Raw genomic sequence first — 23528 nt, forward strand, 5'->3', positions numbered from 1 at the left:
AAAAGGGAAGAACAGTTCCTTCAAAAGGACGGTAAAGGCCTACCCAGAGTATAACACATAGTCTGTACGATTTAAGTATATAATACTAGAATAATTTTTCTGTAAGAACTGAGATACTGAAGAAGTGGTAGTCCAAAATTAATTCATTAAGAATAACTATAATCAAATCTTGAAGAGGACTGAGTATCATATCTGGATTTTAGCATGGCTTTCTATATAGCTTCTCATAATAATTTCACTAACAATCTGAAGAGTGTTAATCTAGTGTAATCTAGACAAAAATATGTTGATTATTGTAAACTGTACTGTAAAGCTATGTGCACACAAATTCTATTTTTCTTAATAAAAATGGATGAAGTGAGTATATGTGAACAAGTGCAGCTTTTCAGAGCACTGTCATAACAATAATAGTTTAAAATATTTGTCATTAATACCTTCTCATGTAACAGATTTAGAGACTATTTTATTAATCTAAACATCATTACTGCTTTTGATTTCAAGTCTTTGAGAGGACAACTTTTAAAAATAGAATCTAAAGTTTTCTTGACTAATTCGAGTAACTTTCTGAAACAAAACAATTTCAGTGAAAAGAAGTACAAACTTCTTATAATTGCAAAACAATAAGAGGAAGATAGACAAGCTCTATAGAAAGACAGTAGAATGTTTAAAACAATTTGCAATATAAATCTAAGTTACCAGCAAAGAGCAGCTATACTGTCATATACAACAGTAGTATCACAAAGCAGCCTCCACTACTTTACTGACTGCTCATCCTTCTAAGTCTTCAAAGAGAGATGTATCTGTGTCTTAGGACAGTAGAACATCAAGACATATGTAGACCAACTAGAAGTCAGTTAAAAACATCAAAGACAATTAGAAGCTCAGAAATGATGACTTATGTAAAGGTAATAGAAACGGTGCTGTTCAGTTTGTAGATTAGATTAGTGTAAGACATGATAATGCGCTTTGATATGTAAATGTCTGCTATAAAAAAAAAGAATGTGACCTGTTTTTCTTTGCCCACTGGAAATAAGTCAAGAAGCATCATGACTAACTGCAACAAAAATGGTACAGGTTAAGCGTTAGGAGCTTTCGAACGCTAAAAATTTGAATAACTTGCACGGCAAAACAAAGGAAACTGTTACCGACATTTTAAAATACATCGAAGTTACTGAGAACGATACTGTTACAGCTCAGCCAACATGAGTGTAAGAAGACGGCAAGTCCTCAAGGCCTTTCCTGCCTTTCTAAAATCCTACAATCTTCCTCTGGAAAACTCCCAAAATTTTGCACTACAGAAAATGTTACTTATTTTGATTAGCAGACAACGTTGACACTTATTTACAAAGAGCATACCTTAATTTAAAATTCAAACTCAAAGGGATATCCTATGAGACAGATAAAGAACATACATTTGAAAAGTTTTTAGGGACAGATTGCATTCACTTTCCACATCCTCTTCCAATAGTTTTCAGGGAAGAGTCCCTCCACTCTACCCAGAGTTTGAAATGCCTCGTGAAAAACCCAGCTTTGGCTGTTCTACCTGAGAATGGCTGTATTCAGAAGCCTCCTTGCATAAAAATTAAGACTTGAAGGAATAAACAAGAATAAATTTTTATTTTTGGTACTATCAGAAAAAAATCCTTGAATAAATTTCTTCTGCCTTTCTTTTGAAGGAGAGAAGGGAAGATGATATTTTTGCTTCACAAGTACCTTTGAGAGCACTGAAGTCTGCACTACAGATTTGAGAGGATTCCTAATTCTCCTGGTTATCCACCCTATATTCAGAGACCAAGTGTAGTGGAATCTGCCTGGAGGAGTTCTGTGAAGCTCTAAGAAAATAGAAATGACCTCTCCAAATTATTCAGAAAATAATCAAATACTCATTAACAATTTCTGGAGGGAATACAACTTATTTGTGGAAAAAAGTGCCGAATTACATCATTTCGTAAGAATTGTTGCTAATCCTTACAGATGCTTTCCTTTAGGAAACTACGTGGAAACAGGACTGTAAATGATATGAACATGCCTCTTGGTAAGCAACAGACTAAAAACATTGTGGAAGGCTTTCCTTTATACAAATCTTTAGAAGTTTCCTCAAGAAAAAATTAAGAATTAAAATAACAAGTGAGGTTCCATAGCAGTAGGAAAGTAGAACAAACGGATAAAATATTGTGACAAGTAATCAATCTTCAGTAATGGAATCCAGAGGATATTACGAGGTCAACAAAAGGAAAACACTCCATGATACTCCATACTCTATTCACAGAATAAGTTTTTAAAAAGTGGATGTGGCAACAGATGACAGCATGAAAATAGAGCCATTATGATGTTTCCATAGCTAAAACCAAAAAATTTATACTAAAAACATAGGATAAAGACCAGCCTAGACCTTTGGGATTAAACTTCAGGTACTCTTGTACCTTTACTGAAGCAGAAGTGAAGTAAAGATAGTGAAATTTTACTCCACTGATTAAGTGAATAACCACCCGAAACACAAATGTTATGTCCTGCCATCTCTCAAATATTTGCCTGCGTTGCAAACAAAACTTCTCCCACATTCAGATTCTGTCAAACAGACAGCTACATTCAGTGTGAAGGTAATTCAAGACTGTGCAGTCGTGTTCTCCATGTCTCCAGAAGTCCTATAACCTTCAGCAAATGCCTCAAATGTCTGTGTCATGTAAGAAAGCTCAGACACTACAACAACCTTCCTGAGATCTCTCTCTGATTGGTTACGCCTAGTGCCATTCTTTTTGTCCTTACAGACAAATGATAAGTATTTTGCTAATTTTCTTTATCAAGGTTTGTGGCCTGCCAACCAAATTTTCAGGGTCTAAGAAGAGAGCAACAAAAAAGCTCAGCATAGATAGATACTTCTTGTTGTATTCATCCCAACTTTCATTACAAAACATAGGCGAAAAATTCCCTGGAGGGGATCCCACGTTCTTAATAACACTGCAATTATTTACACCTCTTCCATACATTTCTAAAATACTAGATGCAGCATCAAGAACTTGTTCTCTCAATCAGGGTTCATTAATATCTTAAAGAGGGCAAAATGCTAACACCATTAGCAGCGGTATTTCAGTCGTGCAATTTATCAAAGGGAAAAGTAAAGCTAACACAGAGGTAAATAAATCAGAAAGCTCCTCTTGCACTTTCTCAGTCCCTTTAATGCTGAAATATTACCATCTGAACTATGCAATCAGATTGTTTTCAGAAATAATCTGAAAAGGTATCCCTTCAAAACTGGGTTCTAAGACAGCCAACTGAAATAGCAGCAACTTTAACCAAAAAAATAATTTTAATATTGTCCGGCTGAGTGGTAATCTGAGTGGACTAATTTAGATCCACAACCTTGTTAAACCTGTAAGTTTGACAAGGAGTGGAAAAATAACCACATTTACATAAGTCTTACAAGAAGTCCTTTAGCACAAGACCTCCTGAAATACTGAAGCTGCTGGCATCCTATACACATACTTTCCCTTGCCACCTGAACCATAGGAAAATTCAGTTAAGAAGAGACCTCAGGAGATGTTTAGTTCATCCTCATGCTCAAAGCAGAGTGAGGCAAGGACACATTATGCCAGGTTTTATCCAACCTGATCCTGAAAACCTCAAGGATAGAAGATTCACATATTCTATGGGGATCCTTTTCCACTGCTTGACTGTCTTAATAGTGAAAAAGTTTTCCCTTCGACCTAGTTAGAACCTCCTAAAATTTAAATCCATTGTGTTTCATCCTTCTTCCACAACAATGAAACGACTGACTTTGATCTTCCTGATAATCTCCTCATAGGCATGGAAAGGCTGCCCTGAGGTCGACCCCTGCCAAACATCCTCTTATCCAGGCTGCATAATACCGTCACCTTTTCTGTAATCTCCCCCATCTTCTGTTCTCCTTCTCTACCTAAACTGATCACCTAATAAGACTTATACTTTTGTTTCAGTTGTATAAAGAAGAAAGCACTGTTTCATCTTTCAATTATTGCCCTGTAAATATATAATCACTAAAAAAATTAACAAGAATATGTCCCAACCCCTACCTTACTAAGTGGATTTTAGTATAAAGAATTATTTTGAGCAGATTTTTTTCTCTTTCCTCTCAACTGACAGACAGTTCACCCTATTCCTCTCCAGAGCTAAGGTTTCCAGACTTCATGCATGCTATGTGTATTGAGCTCATTTATTTTCATGTTTTTAGAATTTCATTATTGTAATTACGACAAATATTGCATGTTAAAACACTTGAGCTGGTTAAGGGTTCAATACTCGTAATGCTGCCTTTAAAACTTTTCTTATGTAGAGCAACTGAATTCTTATGAAGAATTTAATCCTCAGATTGGAAAGGATTTTAAATCCTTCTGTCCTCCATAAATTTGAGCTTTATTTTGAAAGACGATTACTCAATTTTCAGACCATCAGAAATTTCTTCTGGATCAGGGCTCAAAATAATTTTGTATCCAAAACATAATGACATAGTCTATTACTATTTACTATATACTATTTAAATACAGAAGTCAGGAGGAAAAACTAAATACCTCTTTAAACTCTCTGTTCTTTAAAATTGGGAAAAATAAATTGACATATATATGACTACTAGACTACCTTTAAGGGCTCCATCACTTCCAGCTGGAGAGCAAACGGACTGTGGTGACCTCAAGGAAAAAGACGCAGCATTCCTTATTGAAGGATCGCCATCCTAAAGTAATAATGATAAAAGAAGTTAACATTATGAACATTAACATCTGTTAAAATAAAAACTGAAATTAGTACATAAATTGATAAAATGGATTGGACAAAAAAGCATACAAGAAGTATTAGAAAAATATTTACTTACATTAAAATCTTTGTAATTTAGACTGCTATTAGACTACTATATAAGCAATGCTCCAATCTGACCTAAGAATCTATAACCAGAATAGGCACACAAAAATAAATCTTTGTACATGTTTTCTAGCTAGACAAGCACTTTTGGGTGTGCACTAAGATTCCACTTAGAACTTTCTGTTGCAGGTACTCATAGTAGAGAAGAGCAGATACATGAATTTATATAACACCATCTGAAAGAAACTGAGCATAAAACGTAGATTTTTAAAACTCCGGTTTTTAACTTAAGATTATCTAGAAAGCCATCTTGCTTTTACAGTTCAACAAAGTAACACTTTGTATCTATATCCTTAGCATACAGAAGGCGTGACTGAACAGAATCTCTAGCAGTCCCATTACAGCAGCTGGGTTAGTCTCAAGTAAAACACAGCTGGAGTGATATTAGCTTGTAAGCGTTAAACAGGAAACAACTCAATGGCAATATGAAGCACTTCCCCAAATGCTCCAAAGAATAATTTCAGACAAACTTTTTCATAATATAATACTAATTGCAATGTAATTATGTCCATGCTCTATTTTTAGCAATGTAAATGTTTACTTTTTACCCCCACACTATCCTTACACGAAATATGAAACTCACTATTCCAATTTCCATTCAGAGTTTTACATGGGTTTTTACAATGCTTCTGTGAAGCCCTCTGCTGGTCACGACTACCAGCTCAGGAAATGCCCTAACTAAAATTTCAATTTTCCCACTTCAACTACTGTTTTTAATACAGCATCTCTGAGAATGTTTGGGGAAAGGAAAAACAAACAAATTCTGTACCTTTGAAAAGAAGATTTCTATAATTATAAACAAATTCTAAAAATGTCATTCTTCCAAAAAGTACAGCCATACAAACAAAGGAAGTCTCCAAATAAGTTCTACGGTTATTTCATGTTTCCTAATTAAACTGGTTATTTCCGTACCTAACATTATAATGTGGCCCCTGTTGAGGTATCTGGATATAGGCAATATTTTCACACAGCCTTTTCTTTCCTTTTTTTTCATCTGAATTATCTGTCTGACAAATACTTTTTAACCTTTTGACCAATACCAACCCAATTAACAGAATATTAGAAGGTTTAATCGTAATTATGTTTTTACATGTCTGCATGAACAAAATCAGCATCCAGTAGTGAGATAGAAAGCTAATTTGCTATTTCAAGGAGATAGAAGCCTGTATAGATGCACAACTACACAGCCCCTCTGACGATGGCCAAACAGCCAATTTCCACATGTGTAGCTGTAGACTGGGCCATTTACAGACTATGCCTTGTTAAGGGGTAGATGACACTGCTAAGGGAAAAGAAGAGAGTTTGAAGTTTATGGTCTTAAGGTGATTGCAACTCAAAGAACACAAATCCATAAGAAATCAGATTTCACCGGTTTCACCACCTATAGGCACTTATCACACAGTTACATTTGATTTTTTTTCTTTACATTCACAGCGCAATAAACCTAAAACTTACACTTATTAATTACACTTATTTTGCAAGAGTGTTTGCAAAAAGAGCTGTTGCCTTGTGAGGAAATTCTCATGGGCAAAGGAGTGTAATAGCACAATAAAATGAACTGCATATTAAAAGTCTATGATATTATTTTAAGTGAAACTGAATTGATATAATACTGAGTTACTCATTTAGCTACCACACTGAAATTACAGAACTGATATTTTTTTTCCCAAATGGACTTTTCTTTGACTTGTAATAAATGTGAAAAAACACCCCAAAATATTGAAAACTAAGCTTAGGAACTTCTTATCAGGTATGTTTTATTAGGTATGGGGAGGACCTTTAACCATGATTTTCAAAGACACAGGCAAAGACAACTTTTACTAAATTTACTAAACAGACTAACTAGGTATATGACATTTTGGGTAGAGATGTCATTCCTACCAAAGCTGACAAATTTTCAGAAATGTGCGTTTACACTTTCTTGGTTTGGAGCTTCACCAAATTATATTCTAGGAATGCTCTCAAATTCACAAAAAAAATTGTCCTTACATTGAGTGAATGTGTATTTAAGGGTATCCTTGCTGATTTGGTATTTCAGAGACACACAATGTTCCGTTAACTACTAACTTTTTTAAAGGAATAAAATCCTAAAATGTAAGTTTTAGAAATTATGCTAAAATAATTTAAGTTATTGAGTCTTATGATTCTTAAAATACTCATTCATAAAGATCTTTTCCAAAGTAGAAAAGGCTGCAAAATTATGATTATTATTCATACATAGATGCAAAACTTTAATCCAAATTCTTCAAATTGTTTTTTGCATGATAGCTTCTAAGATCAGCTTTTAAAGGTTTCATATCTTAGTTTTCATGAATTAGGATGTGGTTGCATTGCTTGGATCACGAAATTAGGGATGAACATTTTAACATGCTTATTCATTAAAAATATGAAATAAGTTATCCTAATACAAAAGTTTTCAAAAAAGCATGCTTTAACTGTTAACTAAATTCTGCTAATTGTCTTTTCAAAACCAAGATTCCCTTGATAGTGCCCATTTAATATAGTTGGAGGGATATCTGTACATCTAAAGCAAAGAATATTTTCCTACTTAAAGGAATTTGCAGCACTGAAGCAGAGACAGAAAAACATCTGATGACTGTGTATTATGACAGATTCTTTCATTACAACACTCTCTCATTTGAGATAGTACTTCTTAGCAAATATTTTTAACCACCGTAATTGTTATACTTAAGAGAAAAGCAAGATGAATAATAAACCCAGTAACTCTTTTTGAGTTCTACTGTATTAATCCCTATAGAGGATTTAAGGAGTCTGGTGTTTCTGTAAGCCAAATAAAACATGCACACAGCCACACAAAAGATAGAGACCTGCTTCCTGCTTCTAAGGGGTTTAGATGAAAAAATAAATTGAAACTTAAGGACTCTCTGTTTATGATCTGTAAACAGATTGCACACCAAACTTGCAAAGAACAATTTTGACCAGTTTTATCTACAGAATGGGATGGTTACGAAGAAAATGAATCAGCAGCTCAAAAAGAAAGTGGGAGAAAGATGTGAGGCCTTTTTCCTTTAGATTCAGGATTTCAGAAGGAATTTCTCCCATATGAAACAAATTCACTAAGGGAAAACATCCTCAAAAGAAACTACGCCATAAAAGCATGTAAGAGACCATTAAGAAAAAAATCTCTATTGCCTTTGACACCACCAGTATATTATCCAATAGTTTGGTCAATTATGTCAAATCAAATTGACAGTTGCATAGATTGCCAGAGACGTAAGACAACTACACACCTACTTAGAACCTAGATTGTTTGCATTAACATATTGCTACAGTATTTCTAGAGAAGCTATACCATATCTTTAAAATTAACTCACTATGCAATTATGTGAAGATTTTTTCTTGTCCTAATTTCATCAGAATTAATGTTACAAACAGTTCCAAAAGAAAGAGTGATTTAGAAAAAATTTAATTGCACATGTAAAAGTTGCATTGTTGAGTCTACACATCTGAAATTGAAATCTATCTTCAATGGTTTTATCCATCAACAACATCATAAAATATCTGACTTGTAAGGCAGTTAAACACATACTTGCTTTATCATAGGAAACAGATTTTTAACATACATCACTACTGAGTCTGTGCACCATCTGTAGGTAGTCTTCATTTGAGCCATGTCTAGAATTATCAGCATGATGATTAGCTGAATTTCCAGACAACTGACTTGAAACTTTATTTTCATGGAGATTCCTCATCCCAGCTGTGACAATGGGACTGGATACAGAAGCTGAAATATAAAAAAAGTAAGTAACTGCACTGATACACTCACAAGTCATGAATTTGAAAAGTTTCAGAGAAAACACCCTAACAGTGGATATTAAAAAGTTGGATGCAAGAAGCCTGGAGTCTGAACAAGAATCCAACTTGCTACAAATACCTTGATAAAAAATAGATTATCTAAGATTTTTCAAATGGATTTAAAATCTTAATTCCATGTACAAATTAGCCAAATTTCTCTCCATATTTGTTCTAATTACAGTATCTTCCTTACTGATTACAGAAAACTTTGTTTACTTCTATATAATTTGAATTCACTACCTTAGTAGCTTTCAATGAGAGATACAACATTACATATAAAACAGCTGTATATATATTCTAAGCACAATGTTAAACTTCAAGAAAAAATTGTTTAAAAGAATCCAATAAAATTCTACCTACCAACATAGAAATGCCCTAGATACCTTAATACTGTTCATGGGTTCAAGATTGTTTTTAGACAAAGGAAGAACAAAGAAATCCATTCGTTCTGAAGGTCATCTTTGCCAGTTACTGCATACCTTCAGCATAATTCAAGCCAATTAAGAATTAATCTGACACTAAAAAAGGCCAGTAAGGCTAAAGAATCTTCCAGCAAAACTTAACTTTTCCTTGGCAGAAATGAGATTTTCCCTAGTACATGTAAGTGATGCTCACAGCTAACAAATGTAACTTTTGGGTTGTTCAGATTTTTTTTATTGTCATGTATACAGGACAGCAATGCAAACTGGATGCAAATAGAGGAGCATTGCAACATGAATGTGTTTTACCTTTTCTTCTTCTATTTAATCTTTTAAAAACGAAGTAGATACTACCACTCTTTACAGCCAGAAAAGCAAAGATTAAATACACCTGCCTCAAACATCTGCATTAAGCATGTAACTCCTTCAAAGAAATTAGAAACCCATGAAACATGCACATGAAAGTAAAGTTGACATGAAATAGGAGAACAAAATAAACATCACAGACTTACCTTGCATTTGAGGATGAGCTGTATAACTTGGAGGATGTGAATACGTCATGTAGCCTGCAGGGCTTTGAGGAGCATATGGACTAGGCACTGGACTGTTCTGTTGTGCCAAAAATCTGCTACCAGAGCTTGTCTGTGGTGGCACAAACCGGCTAAAAAGAAAACAAAATTGAAAAAATGTTTTTAAAAGTTGAACTAGAAAATGTAGACAAATTCATTATTTCTTTTGGAAATTATACCTTCAGAACATGACAATTTATTTAAGATAAAAAAAGCCCACAGCACAGTCAAGAACTTCCTTCAAAAGCAGTATTTTAAGCTGCCTATACTTTCCTAACTGCAAATACTACTTAAGAGTCAGAAGATAATAAAAAGCATTCATAGGACCCTCCACCTAGGAAAAGAAAACAATGACACCAGTATGTATGGAAATTAGATCTGCAATTTCCAAAAGTTAATCTCAGAAATTTGAATGAAAGTGACAGCAATTTAATCGACAACTCAGTCACTAGGATTAACAAGGAGCCATTTACTCGTTCCTTACTTTCCAGTAAGATTTCAAGTAACTCCGTCTAACAGAACTACACTGTCAAGATACAGGAATGTGATAGGCAGCTAGGTAGGACCCGACCCGAGCCCACTGAATACAACTTTCTCTTTCACTGGCTTTATCTCAGATTCACTCTACAGAGAGGAAGCCATAAAAATAACATTGACTTGTAACAGTACATTATTACTTACATTCTTATATGAGCTTTTCAGAATTAAAATAACCAAATAAATACATGAGAAAGTATGTTTCATATTTTCATAACCCTTAGTTCTAAATAGGAACTCCATGAAGCTAAGCTTCCATAGAAAGAAACAGCAAGTTTCTTAACACAAGAATTTTGCAAGGATTTCAAGAAAACTTTGTACTATTCATTGTAATATTCACAATCTTTTGAGATATCTAAATATCTTTTTAAAATATCTTATTAAGATATTTAGATATCTAAATATCTTAATATCTAAAAATCTTTTTAGATATCCCTTTTAGATATAAAAGTTAAGAAGTGTACTGGTTGTTGTGAAGATATGGAACATTTCATTTGCCAAACAGTTACAGTAACTTGAAGTGAAACCTGAAATCAGTTTATTTTAATAATGATATCTAATAACTGAAGATGGGATCTTTTAAAGCCCAGTACCTGGGTTGAAACTACATGCAGAATGCTCTCCTCTGGTCCAGACTACTTTAATATACTAATAAAAGCCTAAATTATAGGTAGATGCTACTTGCAAACACTCAAAAACCCAGAAATCTGACAAGGATGCTGCTGGAAGATTGGCCAAACTATTGGGCCTATCCTTCTGCAAGAAGCCTTTTGTACACCTGTTACAGTAGTACTCCATGCTTTTACAAATCTTCTTTCCCACCATTCTGCTAAACCAGTACTGGGACATGCTGGAACACACCACTCTATTCTCTGCTATCCTTTTGCCACCAGTCTCAGCCTCTGACACGGGTAGAAGACAACCAGAGGGTAACAGGACGCAGAGGGACTCCTTAGGCAGGAAAGAAAGCTTGGTCAAATTACAGGATGGAGCGAGAGAGAGGAGAATTCATGATGAATCCTTGGAATACAGGGATTAGTTCACTGACAGAAAGATATTTCTTTGTGTATTAAGAAACTTACCCCACTGCCAGACAAATGCAAAATTTGTTGTGACACCGATCATCTTCCACTTACATACTTGCTACAAGAATTGGCTGTCAATGTACGAAGAACTTGAAGTTCACTCCCCTCCCACCCCACTAAAAAGAAAGGATTACCTGGAAGGGCTATGTGAGATAGTGGTTTGTTGATAATTGGAAGATGCAGGACTACCACGCATGGAATTCTGAGAAATATTAAACTGTGACATCATCATCCCTATTAAAAAAAAGATAGCAGCATTATTTTGCACGCATTTCCTTTTCAATCAATGAAGTATCTCATTTCAGAATTTACTATATACAATGAGATTATAAACTTTAATAAGATTATAAAACAGACAATAAGATCATCTACCCTCAACTGTTAAAAAACATTAGAAACTACTGAATTCATGTAAAATGTCCATTTTACATCATGACATAAAATTGTGTTCCCTAAAGTTGTGTTAATTCAGTTACAAATATTAACAGTAGTTTCCTCCTTTCTTTCTGTTTTTCTTTCTTTCTACCTGTTCCTTAGAGCTTTCTAAGTCAAAACCTAGTAGTAAAGAGAAACATTTTAAGCCAGGACATATATTCAGCACCTCAGGCTGGTGTGTACAGTACTCGTTGTGCTAATAAGCAAAAGATCTGGCAGATTCACAAGTCAGAAGAACAGAGAAAACTTATCTTCAATTGTTGGAGCAAGTATAGCAACCAGTCATCCTGGGCTGAGTGCTGCAAGATATTCTCACTGCTCCAATAATATTTAGCGGTCTCTTCCTACTCAGAGAAAAAAGCTTTCTACTCCACCTCTGCTAAGCTTAGAAGGAATGTTATCAAAGAGGGCGCTGAAATATTTCAATAGCAAGGCAGAACCAATATCCCAGCTGTGGCTACCACAGCTAGTAGATAACCATAGTCATGTTTCGGAAGTTCAGGTGTCGAACCAGCTGGCAAGCCACATGTACCGCAGTTCTTGAAACTAATTTAAGAGGCATTTTGACAATGCCCTTAATTTGGTTGAACTTTCGGTCAGCCCTGAAGATGTCAGACAGCTGGGTTAGATATCATGGTAGGTCCCTTACAACTGAAATATTCTCTTCTATTCCATTCTGACTCACATCACTGTAAAGGACAATTTAAAGGAATCTTTTTTTTCCTCTCTTCAACACAGGAATAAAGAACACCCTAACAACTACATGACACTTCATTTACACACAAATGTAAATGAATTTGAAGTTATTTTAGTGACAGAATTTCATGTCTTACAGCTAAAAAAGTGTCAGAACTCATGAGCACACAGTATCTTGGAATGCCAAAGCAAGTGATCTACAGCCATAGGTAGAAGCTCACTCGTATTTTAGACAGTTAGACAAAAAGTTCCCAATATGAAATTGTTGGAAGATTTTTGTTAATCCTACAGTTTCTATCATCAATTTCAGTTACTGCAATAATCACATGTGCAAAACTAGATTCAGAAACCTTCCCTGTCACCCTCTTTGCTCCTCCACTTTCTCCAGTAGATAGAGATAATCCCGCAAGAATTAAGCTATTACTACCTCCCAGTAGGTGGTAAATGCTGCATTCTATGTACTTGAGCACACTAAAACTGGCCCTCAACAAGAGTTAAAGTCCTGTGTTGTGCTGAAAAAAGTTAGATACTTCCATACCTCAATATAAGAGTACATTTCAGTGTCCGGAGTAACAGATGGGGACTCCTCAACTTCTACAAAATTTGTTTAAATGGATACTGGTTACCTCACATAGAGGCAAGTGAACATGAAATCCCAAGGATTTTTTATGCTGGAACCAGTACCCAGCATGCCCACTGCCCCCTCACCGCTCACTGGCACTCTCAACACAGCCAGGTATAATATTTCAGCCAAACAACTAACCGTAACATTCCTGTACAGAAAGCTGACATAATATATCCATATCAGCATGAACTATACAGACAAAGTTTCAGTTTTGTACTTAAAGTACAGAGTACTCTTTTCAAGGGCTTTAAAAATGTATCTATTTGTTTTCTCCTCCCTAATTTAAAACATGCTTTGAACCACAGATGTGTTAGTTTTTGTTTTAAAAGAATGATGGAAAACACATAATTAATTTTCTAATGTAATTTTAAAAATCTCCTAATTAACTTAATCTGTGATGGATAGCTCTCACTTCGCTATCTCTGTTATGGATGGCAAAGGTAGGCCCAGTCCAGGTAACTTAAAAAGAAAAAAAGAAAGAAAAAAACCAAAACAAAACTGAACACCCCCCAACAACCAAAAACCAGGTTTTTCCAAAGTTTCCAGACAGATAACTGTATATGTGATAATGATGTAATGAGAAAGAACTAAAAACAAGCCCCAAACACTGGGTCTAAAAGGGATTTGAAATCAGTCTGGGGCCATTAGCACTACAGTATCTTCTTTTACTTTTTCACATTGTTGTCATATTACTACATAGCACTGAGAAAACATCATCCTAGTAGAAACATTACTAGAATGAGATTCCTTACATATACTCCCAGTCTTACTACAATTTTTCTTCTTATAAAAAAGCAATATGCATAAATCCATTTTAGCATTCCTATCAAATGGCAAAGAATGCACTTCATAAAATCATAATTCAAGGTTACATAAAAATTCTTCAACAACTAAACTGTATTACAACAGCATACATGCTTAAGCTAGGATAGCTCAACAACAGATGATTTTTCCGTGAAATATATATTCCTATTAAAAGTACCCATGTGAAGTTTTTTCCTTTTACAGGCAAAAGTGCACTTGAGTTCTTGTATAAATGTAAAAAAATTATTGAAGTAATTGACATTTCTGGAAAGATGCACAAGGTTTTAGTCTCCCAAAATCCATAAACAGCTTAGAGCTGTAGGGCATCACAAGTTGCTAAGATGAGGAATGGAAGGGAGGAGTGGTTAAGGATGCCTCATTCAACCTTATTCGTTACTCCAGAACTGTTAAGAATTCTCACTGCAATGATACACTATAACCATACAGATTTTCAGTAAGATCAACACATATTTTTTCAACTTCAATTATTTACTAAGACGAACATATTAACCTAGGCATAAAAAATTCAAAATAAAATTGTTTTGAAATAAAATCCAATTACTTATCCTACAGATTAAATTTTGAGGTGAAATAAAACATTTTTTAGAAAAATACCGGGTAGCTTTTACTTTCCTTCTTTTTACAACACAATTGCTCTTAGAAGATGTTAAGGTACATAGCTTTAAATCACTATCAAATACAAGGCAAGGCATAAATACAACAGCTGTGCTCCATACATATTTGTGGTTAATATCAGTCCCCTAGATTTACAGAACAACATAAAATTAATCAATAGATAATCAAAAATCCTTACCGCTTTGTACCCCGTATCTGTTTTGCATGCTTTTCTCCCTGAAAACATTAGGATTCCTTGCCAGGATAGCCTGCAGCAAGACTGGTATATCTCCCTCTGGATCATCACTGCCAAGGTTATCTTTCAACTCTCTGGAATTGTGGAAGTAAGCAAATAAAGAGGCAAATGCATTTTCAAATTATAAGAAACTATGAGTCAAGTAAAAAAAAACCAAAACCAAAAAAACAAAAAAAAAAACCAAAATCAAAATGAAAGAAGACAATTTACTGTTAAAATATAGGAAAAATCAAGTCTGCAAAGCACTGCTTCCTGCCTCTAGATTTTTCACTCTCTTCTTAAAGGACGGGCAGAAGAAATATTTCCTCCTAGTCCTCACAGTCATTTTCTATTACTCAACTCTTACATACATTGTATATGTGGCTGTCAGTTTCAGACTATCATAAGAAGTTTCTTAGGCACATTTTTATACCATGGTCTTCTCTATAATAGAATGCTTTGGCATATCATCAAGAACGTATTATTGTAAAAGTGAAAATAACATATGCATGAATGTATAACATTCACGTTTCAACTCAATGCTTTGAAAATCTTTTTATTTTATTTTTATAAAAGGGGAAATGGGCATATCTTTGAGATCACAGGATTCCCTCTGAACCATAAGGAAATGTAATGGATTTTCTATAAATGCATCTGTGCACTCACTTCTTGTTTGCTTTGAGGACTTTTTAAAGCTAGTTCCACTTGAACAAAACAATTGATTAGAACATGTAGGAAAACGACAGTGTTGTCAACATAAAACAATTCAAAGGACACCAGGGAGAAATAAAAAAAAAATAACAAAAAGAGAATACATTAGCATACTTGATGGCTCAACTGTTAAAATACTGAAGTTCAATACCTAATCAGAATTGACACAGGTGTCAAAAATTTTCTTTTGGGTATGTAATTTGTCTACACGCATTAGTGACTGACGTTGAACACAAATTAGTATTGCACAATCAACACCACGATGTCTGCACTCTTAACTAGCAAGGAAGGAATAAGCATCAGATCTATAAAATAACCCCCACAGTTATGCGTAAGGGGTGCTGAACAATTATTAACGTTGTCTGACTGAAACACTTGACTAAGTCTTATATTGCAGCCATCTGCAAAGTAAGCCTAATGAAAAACGTGCATGTTCTAATTTTCATACTCTCACAAACTTCCTTCTCAATCCAGTTAGTTTTGATTTCAAGGAATAAGGATGATGATCTGATGTAGAAGTTCAAAATACATACATGTGATCTGTTGACACCTGATTGAGACTGTGGACGAGCTGTGAAACCAGATTTTCATCCCTGCAAGCCAGAAGGCAGTTCACCTCTTCAGCTATCCGTCCATTGAAAAGCAGGCTTTTTGTTGTGGTGGCAGGTAAAGGTGATGGAAGAGGCAGCTGGTTCAAAACTGTTATCAGAAAACAGAACTACTTCAGAATCAATTCACAAGACACAAACATACAAATGTGGATACCCCCTTACTCTCTTATGAGATTAAGAAAGACATCTTTTGCAAATGACATACAGTAGCAATATGAAGAGAAAAATTAGAACCTTGAAGGTTTGGAGTTACGCAAGATGTTGGGAAGAGCTAGATTTAAAACACAGGGAACACTTCTGCACTTTTCAAAATTCTTGAATACATACACACAAACACACACGTCCCCACTCACATACCCACACTGGACTCTCTAAACATTCAAGAATATTAAGCTATTTATTATGTTATGGCATCTTTCTGTTGGAGCCAAAAGCACGGATTAAGAAAAGGAAATTCAAAATTTTTGCAGCTACATGCAGTACTATGAATGCATTGAACATATACTTCCAGTTTTCTACTCAAATCTCAATATTTAATCGGTGTTCCCACTTCATAAGGTCTTTAAAGAAAAACCTAAAAAAACAACCCCCCCAAAAAACCAAACAACCCAACAACCAATTAAATCCACTAATTAATTCTCAGGGTTTTTTTCTCTTCTTGTATTTATTCCTATGCAAACCATCTTCTCAAGACAGGGCTAGTATTGTTGGTTGGTGTGTTCACTGAAGCGTCAATTCAGTCAGAAAAACTTACAAATCTCATAAAAGATTTAGTGAAAACACTATTTCAATTAGATTATAAGCACACTTTATTTTAAGAGGGCATTCTTAGGTCTTCAGACATAACAAGGAAGTGTACATATAAGAAGGCTTGACCAGATGATTGCAGAGTTACTCAGACCAGAGGAGGGTAAGCCAGAGGAGGCCCAAAGGCTAGATAGAGAGGAAGGTCACTTCAGTGGGCTCAGGAAAACAAGCTGACTCTAACTGCAAGTTACCAGGCTGATCACATCCCTGAGATCAAGGTTTTAACTGAACCATTAGAAACAACTTCAGAAAAAAAACCCAAAACCGCCTAAGTGAAACATATTCTTTTGGTTCCTTCATATTTTGAAATTACTTATTAAAAAAAATTGGGGTGATTCCAGCATTTTTATTCCATATAATGTATATCATTGCTGTACTTAGAAATAAATTGCAATTCATATAGCAGTGTGTAATATATTAAAAACACTAGCTTTCATTACTTGCATCAGATTACCCTGAATGTGCCTGAAACTTGGAAAAATTAGCAAAACCAGCAAAACATACTGATTAAAGCTGGGCAAACTTTGCTAGCTTACTCTGCTGCCTTCAGGCATCATGTCACCAGTTTTCAGGGCAACTAGTCTTGTCCATTCCAGTTCAGTGTTTAAAGGAACTCTTGCACCAGAATCTGATCAGTGACTTCTACCAGTTAAGTAACCTTACCTGCAAATGCTTAATTCTGGAAAACTGTCCATAGCCAGAAACTTACTATTTGCATCCTGATGGTCTATTATTAGACATACATGATCATACATACACATCTAAACACATAAGCTGCATCTTCCACTTAAATACTTCAGAATATACCAGAAGGACATGAAGTGGGTTTTTCCTCCAATACATCTGCCTTTTTTACTGTGAGGAATTAAATTCAATTGCTGGATATATACTTCCAGTGTTTCTTGGAAAGCCTTCAATTTTCAACAGTGTAACAACAGAAGTGCTTAGAAGAAGCACCTAGGTCACTGAATCCAATTATCCTCAGACAGAAAACTGAGCTATAAAGTCTTTCTTACACTTTACATAACCAAGACACCCCTTTGTCCCAACTGCTCTTACTGCAGTGATTGTTCTAGGACTTCACTATAGAATAACAAATCTCCTCTTAGTTTTCACTAGAAATTAATTTTTGGTCACATTATAATGATTTGGTTTTGTGTCAGTACCAGCTTTTAATGTAAATAGTTCTTTTTCTTTCCTTGCATTTTGTCTTCCTGACGTATTTAAAGTCAGCACACACACTTCATATGCTCCTTTTGTGGGCTGAACAGCAAAGAAAGAAGACTGAGGTTCAGCTGCTTATTTTTATTCTAGCAGTCATTTTGTGCACCTATTAAAAAGTTCAAAATTAATGAAGGTTTCAAGTATATTCAACATATTCTACAACTCTCTTGATAAGTTGCATATCAGTCTAATCCTGTGTCTCTTTCTTTTCAGTGAAGATGATAGGATACATATTTTAGAGAAGTGCTTCATCATCTATATGTTTTTCTTTATTTGTGCAGTACCCAGATATGTTACTGAATGATATTCCAAACAAATAATGAGTTCCTATATTTTGTTTCAGGTCTCCTCAAGCGTTCTTTTAACCTGCATTTCACTTTATGCTTAAATATGCATGATTTTTTTGGATAGAGTTTTACAATTCCAGCAATAACAAAACTAACATATTTAGTGTCAAGTCTGATTTTAAACAGATTTAACTCTAAAGAACTTCTAAAATAAAAATCTTTTTAGTATTTTGAAAATGCAGGTATTTACCAAAGAGGTAGAAAACAGCATAGTAAAGACAAGAAAAAGAATAGTACTTACGGTCTGTAAGACTAGCAATCCCTGCAAGAGTAGTGATGGGAACATGAGGCATATCCCCATTCATCCTGAAGTTCTGGGAGAGTAGTGCCTACACAGATATTTCAGTTCAGGTGCCAGCTATCATTACTTCCCATCTCCCAAGCACTAAACACAAAAACAAAAAGAACAAAACCAAATACAATCTCTCAGTTTACTTTTGAAAAAGTTTAAATTCATTAACATAAATGAAACAGACCATACTACCTTTAGTTGCATACTGAGTGAATTTTTTTTCAAGAGTGGATAGAACAGTGAAGATTTTTAAAAACAAGTGGCATTAGGCAATTAAAAAGCAAGCTTCCTTCTGGTCTCAGAAGCAACCCCTTCATCAAAAAAAGATGCAAATTAAGGCAATTAAAAATAGTTTGGTCAGGTTATACAATACTGACTGAAAAACTGGTAACAAAACTTCTGTTAGTTCATGCTGAAGTGTGATAGGACTTAATGCATAACCAATTGAAGTAATTAGCTGTTATATTCACTTCCCAGTTTTGCAGAAGGAGACATTTTCTTAAAGAGACTAGCAAAACTAAAAGTAGCAATTTACAGATTCAAAAATAAAGGAGCAAACAAATTGACAAATACAAAATCTAAGTACATTATAAAAGCAGTAGCTATTGCAATATCTTTTTAATATATCACTGTCGGGTCAAACTACTACCAGAAATACTATTAATTCCTCCTGGGGAAAAAACCAAAGCTTTGCTACCACTGAACTAGCTCATTTATTTCCTGTAAAACAGCACATTTTATATTCAACTACAGAAAAGGGAATTAGTTCACTCAGTTTTCACTAATTGTAAAGATCCCAAATGTAAGGAAGTCCACACTGCTAAAAAATAATTGTAGTTCCAAACTATCAGAAATTTACAAACATCACATATTACAATCCCCTAGTATATAATGAAATTGACATGATTTTTCTGAAGACATTAAAGGAATTTGATATGTGGTTACCTGTTGTAAACAGGCACCTGTGTTGTCAGTTTGGGAAATTGTAAAAAGAGTCCTTACATAAGCATTTCTCTTACCTACTGAAATGCTGAAATCATTATTTACTTACGCTTACTTTACAAGCCTACATTTTTGAGAATTACATATGAAATACATACAAACCACAAGATCCTTGTCATTTCCTTAGTAACGTTTATCTCATTCTTTCTCATGTCACACCAATGTAGCAACATACGGCAATATATAGCAATATATATAATACCACTGCTTATAAATGCATATAGACTCCAAGACAAGGAAAACAACGTTATAAGTCTTTTTCTGCTCAAAGTTTTCATCAGCCACTGAAATTACGTTTTCAAAGATTCCCTGTCTGCACATTTGTTGAAAAAAATACTAATACTGAGGTTTAACAGAACTGTCAGCGAGTTGACTTCCTTTGCTGCACCTGCCAGAGTCTCATTCTAACCTAAATTACTTTTTTTAAAATTAAAAATATAGTACATTGCAGATACAGAAATCTAGTAAGGAAACTGCTACAGACTACAGATAGTTATTCTATGTGGGTTGCTGTGTTTGGTTTGTTTTTTTTTTTTTTAATCCAGGAGAAAACATCCCACAGAGCAGTTTCAAGTACTACTCAATACTCAAGGGTTTTTTATCCTGAATGAATACAAATATATGCAGAATTTCACTGGTTGCCTAATTCCACAAATAAGCAATTCTAAAAAAGAAATTAAAAAAAATAAAATAAATACTCTAAGAGTCCCATAATGAGTCTGCAGCAACAAACTCACAGGAGATAACACTTCTAGAATCTGACTTTTCACTGAAAGCCTAGAAACTAAAGAACACCTTTCATGCATAAGTTACATTTACTATAAAAATGTCATGTCTGGTGGCTTCTCCTGACTGAAACTGCATCTACGGAAAGGCCACATCACTAGCCAGTATTATCGGAAATTTTTATGTAGCACAGAAATAGTGAAATATAAGAAAAAAAAGTCTATTCACTTTCACTTCCTCATCACATGAGAAAGCTGTTAACGCAGAGGCTGTTACTCCTAATTCAAGTTCATTCCTAATTCAAGTATTACCGCCACAAAAAATAGATTATACAGACATTTTACAGGAAAAATTCCTCCAAAACCAGACACATAAAATTAGAAACCTTTTCCACAGATATGTGATAAGAAACCTGAACATGGCAAGGTCCAGACCTGAGAATGGAGCAAGTGCAGTGAGCTGGGATGGTCAGGGGAAAAGTAAACTTTCTTTGAAAGAGAAGAGAAAAAGTGGTTGGTTTGTTTAACTAACAAAACAAAGGTCAAGAGGGGATGTGGTTGCTCTCTCTAAGGCGGTCAAAGAAGGTTACAAAGGAAGAAAGCCACAGAGCAATGCTAACACAACAATAAATGGGCACGTGAATGCAAGCAAGAAGAAAAACAGAAAAGAGCTTTTCACCATCAGAGCTGCCAATTTCTCGAACAGCCTTCCAGTAGTATAGATAAGCAACACCACTACTCCAAAGGCGGACTGTACAGATGTTACAAAAGGGATGGGATGTGGTTGCCTGCACCAGCTGGGGGCTAAGCATGGTAATTCAAGAAGTCTATCTCTGACATTATGAAGTTTTTGCAAGCATGATGAAATGAATAAACAGATGAGAGTAAACAAGAGAGAAAGAGAGACTGATGGGATTAAGTGATAGGATTAGTTTATAAAACAAACACAATATGAAGAAACCACATAGTAATATCTGGGTCCAAATACTACAGCTGTTGTGTTGAGGGCAAAATTGCATCTGTTATAAAATTGGCAAACAAGGTGGGATTCAATTCCAGAAGCAGAGACTGGGATCCAGTGAAATTACAACTCAAACTTGATGCTACTGAGAACATCAATAAACTCACTGGCTTAAAGATTTTAAAATCTCAAGCACTTAGAGGAATAAAGATTGACAGCTCAAGACAGTATAGCTTTTTCCATACAAAATATCAGAACAGCATGTAATGATAGCTTGGCTGTCAGGCAAGTTTTGCTGGGGTTTTCTCCCCCACCACCATTCCCCAAATGTAAGAAGAGTTAGAAGTGCTATTGTAGCAGCTCACAACTAGTCAAGAAGAATCATCATTTTCAATATCTAAAAATTTTCCATTGCCAGGTTTGTTCAGTAATTGTTATCAATACTATAACATTTTTACCCCTTAACTGAAAAAAGTGAAACTGTTAGTTATATTAGCTGAATTAAGGAAATCAAAGATCTACACTGGAAGGCCTTTAACCAATGCATTAGACTGCAGCGTAGCAGTTCAAACAGAGTACAAGAAATTCAGTCCACATACATGTATGAGATCTTGGATATTCAGTATATAGGTACTTATACTCTTGCTTCTTTATAAGAAAAAACGGATACCATAGAAGACATTTTAGGGAGGAAGGAACTGCAATGTACAAAGGAAGCAACACAAAGAAACCCTCAGTGAAAGGAAAACAGTGAAATGGCAGCGTATCTAAAGACTAACACATGAAAAAGTTATCATCATAATACACATTAATAAAGCAAAGCCAAGCCAAGATAGCATGGAAAGTAATATTTAAAAAGTTTAGGCTATGGATAATAAGTACCCATTTAAGTGTTATTTTTGTAAGCTATCCTTTTCACTTTTGTTTTTTTTAATGATCTATATTTGTATGTTATCTTCTTTCCCCCCCTTTTTTTGTTTTAATTATCTATATTCCCCCTTAATGCAAGGGCAAAATAAAGGGACGAAGAGAAGATGAAAGTAAGTTGGGAACAATTTAAGTACAGACACTGACATCCAGTGAAGAGAAATTACAAGCATAAAAGGGGGAAAAAAAAAAAAAAAGCAACAACCCAAGCAAACAAATCAAAAAAATTACCTTGTTAAAATAAAATAAGAAATAGAAACAAATTGCAATTGTATTTTTTCAGATATTGCAGCATTTAACTACCAATGAAATTATGAGAGGACTCTGACCACTGGTTATCATAGGAAGGTATAAGCTCTGCATTTATGAAACATTCCTCTTGGTTCAGAAACTGTCTTGTATCTAACAAAAATACCAGGTTTTCCCCAGCTTTGCTACATGCATGCATAAGAACAGTAAAAAACAAATGAAAAAGAAAAATCTGTTTATATGCACTAATACAAAAAGGCTCAGTAGCAATGCAAAGACAAGCAACCTATCTCAGAATTCAGAAGTTTTAAATGTTTCATTCCTCATTCTCCAGGGTACTCTTCAACTTATTATATATTTGGATTTAAAACAATAAATTATATGTAACTGACATGATATTTTCCAGGAAGTAAAAAGGTGGATTAAAATTAAATTTTAAAGAAAAGCTACAATATTAGACACCTATGGTTTTCTTTTTAAAATTAAATAGTCTTGTTTTATTTCATTTAGATCATGGAATCTTTATTTAACATGAAAGTACTTTAAAAAGTAGTTCCAGTTTCCTATATATTGAGTAACATCATATAGATTTAATGACAGCACCAGGATCTTGATTTCTTCACCTGCATATGCAAATTAAACCAGTACAACTATATAGTAGCTAATTTGTAATTTAGATGAAAAGAGAACATTTTCTTTTTGTTTAAATCAGCAAACCTGCAATCACAATTTAGCAACCTTTGTCTCATAGTCAGTTTTAAACTTCTACATTTTGCAAAAAACTACTTTTCTTGTTTGTTACTACATAAATCTCTGCTAGCTATCAGTCCCTAAACTATCCTTTAAAAAATTTGCTTCAAGAATGAGAATCACAAAGAGAATGAATTAATATCGTTTAGTTCTAATTCAAATAAGGTATTGTGACTGAGGTACATCATACAGATTT

At 34.5% G+C, this 23528-nt stretch overlaps 1 protein-coding gene across 6 annotated transcripts in view; it reads right to left on the reverse strand.

Annotated features, from left to right (window-relative positions):
- Nucleotides 1-23528, reverse strand: part of NIPBL (NIPBL cohesin loading factor) — a 135089-nt gene that overhangs the window by 76821 nt on the left and 34740 nt on the right. For all 6 annotated transcript variants that reach the window (XM_032097411.1, XM_032097412.1, XM_032097407.1 and 3 more), the window contains 7 exons: nucleotides 18668-18811; nucleotides 15971-16136; nucleotides 14691-14821; nucleotides 11451-11550; nucleotides 9638-9786; nucleotides 8475-8635; nucleotides 4612-4705 (listed from right to left, as the gene is read on the reverse strand). In XM_032097411.1, the coding sequence (XP_031953302.1) occupies nucleotides 4612-4705; nucleotides 8475-8635; nucleotides 9638-9786; nucleotides 11451-11550; nucleotides 14691-14821; nucleotides 15971-16136; nucleotides 18668-18731 (865 nt within the window). In that variant the 5' untranslated portion in view covers nucleotides 18732-18811. The remainder of the gene's footprint in view (nucleotides 1-4611; nucleotides 4706-8474; nucleotides 8636-9637; nucleotides 9787-11450; nucleotides 11551-14690; nucleotides 14822-15970; nucleotides 16137-18667; nucleotides 18812-23528) is intronic.

Source organism: Corvus moneduloides, chromosome Z (genome assembly GCF_009650955.1).
Source record: "Corvus moneduloides isolate bCorMon1 chromosome Z, bCorMon1.pri, whole genome shotgun sequence".
Lineage (NCBI taxonomy): Eukaryota > Metazoa > Chordata > Aves > Passeriformes > Corvidae > Corvus > Corvus moneduloides.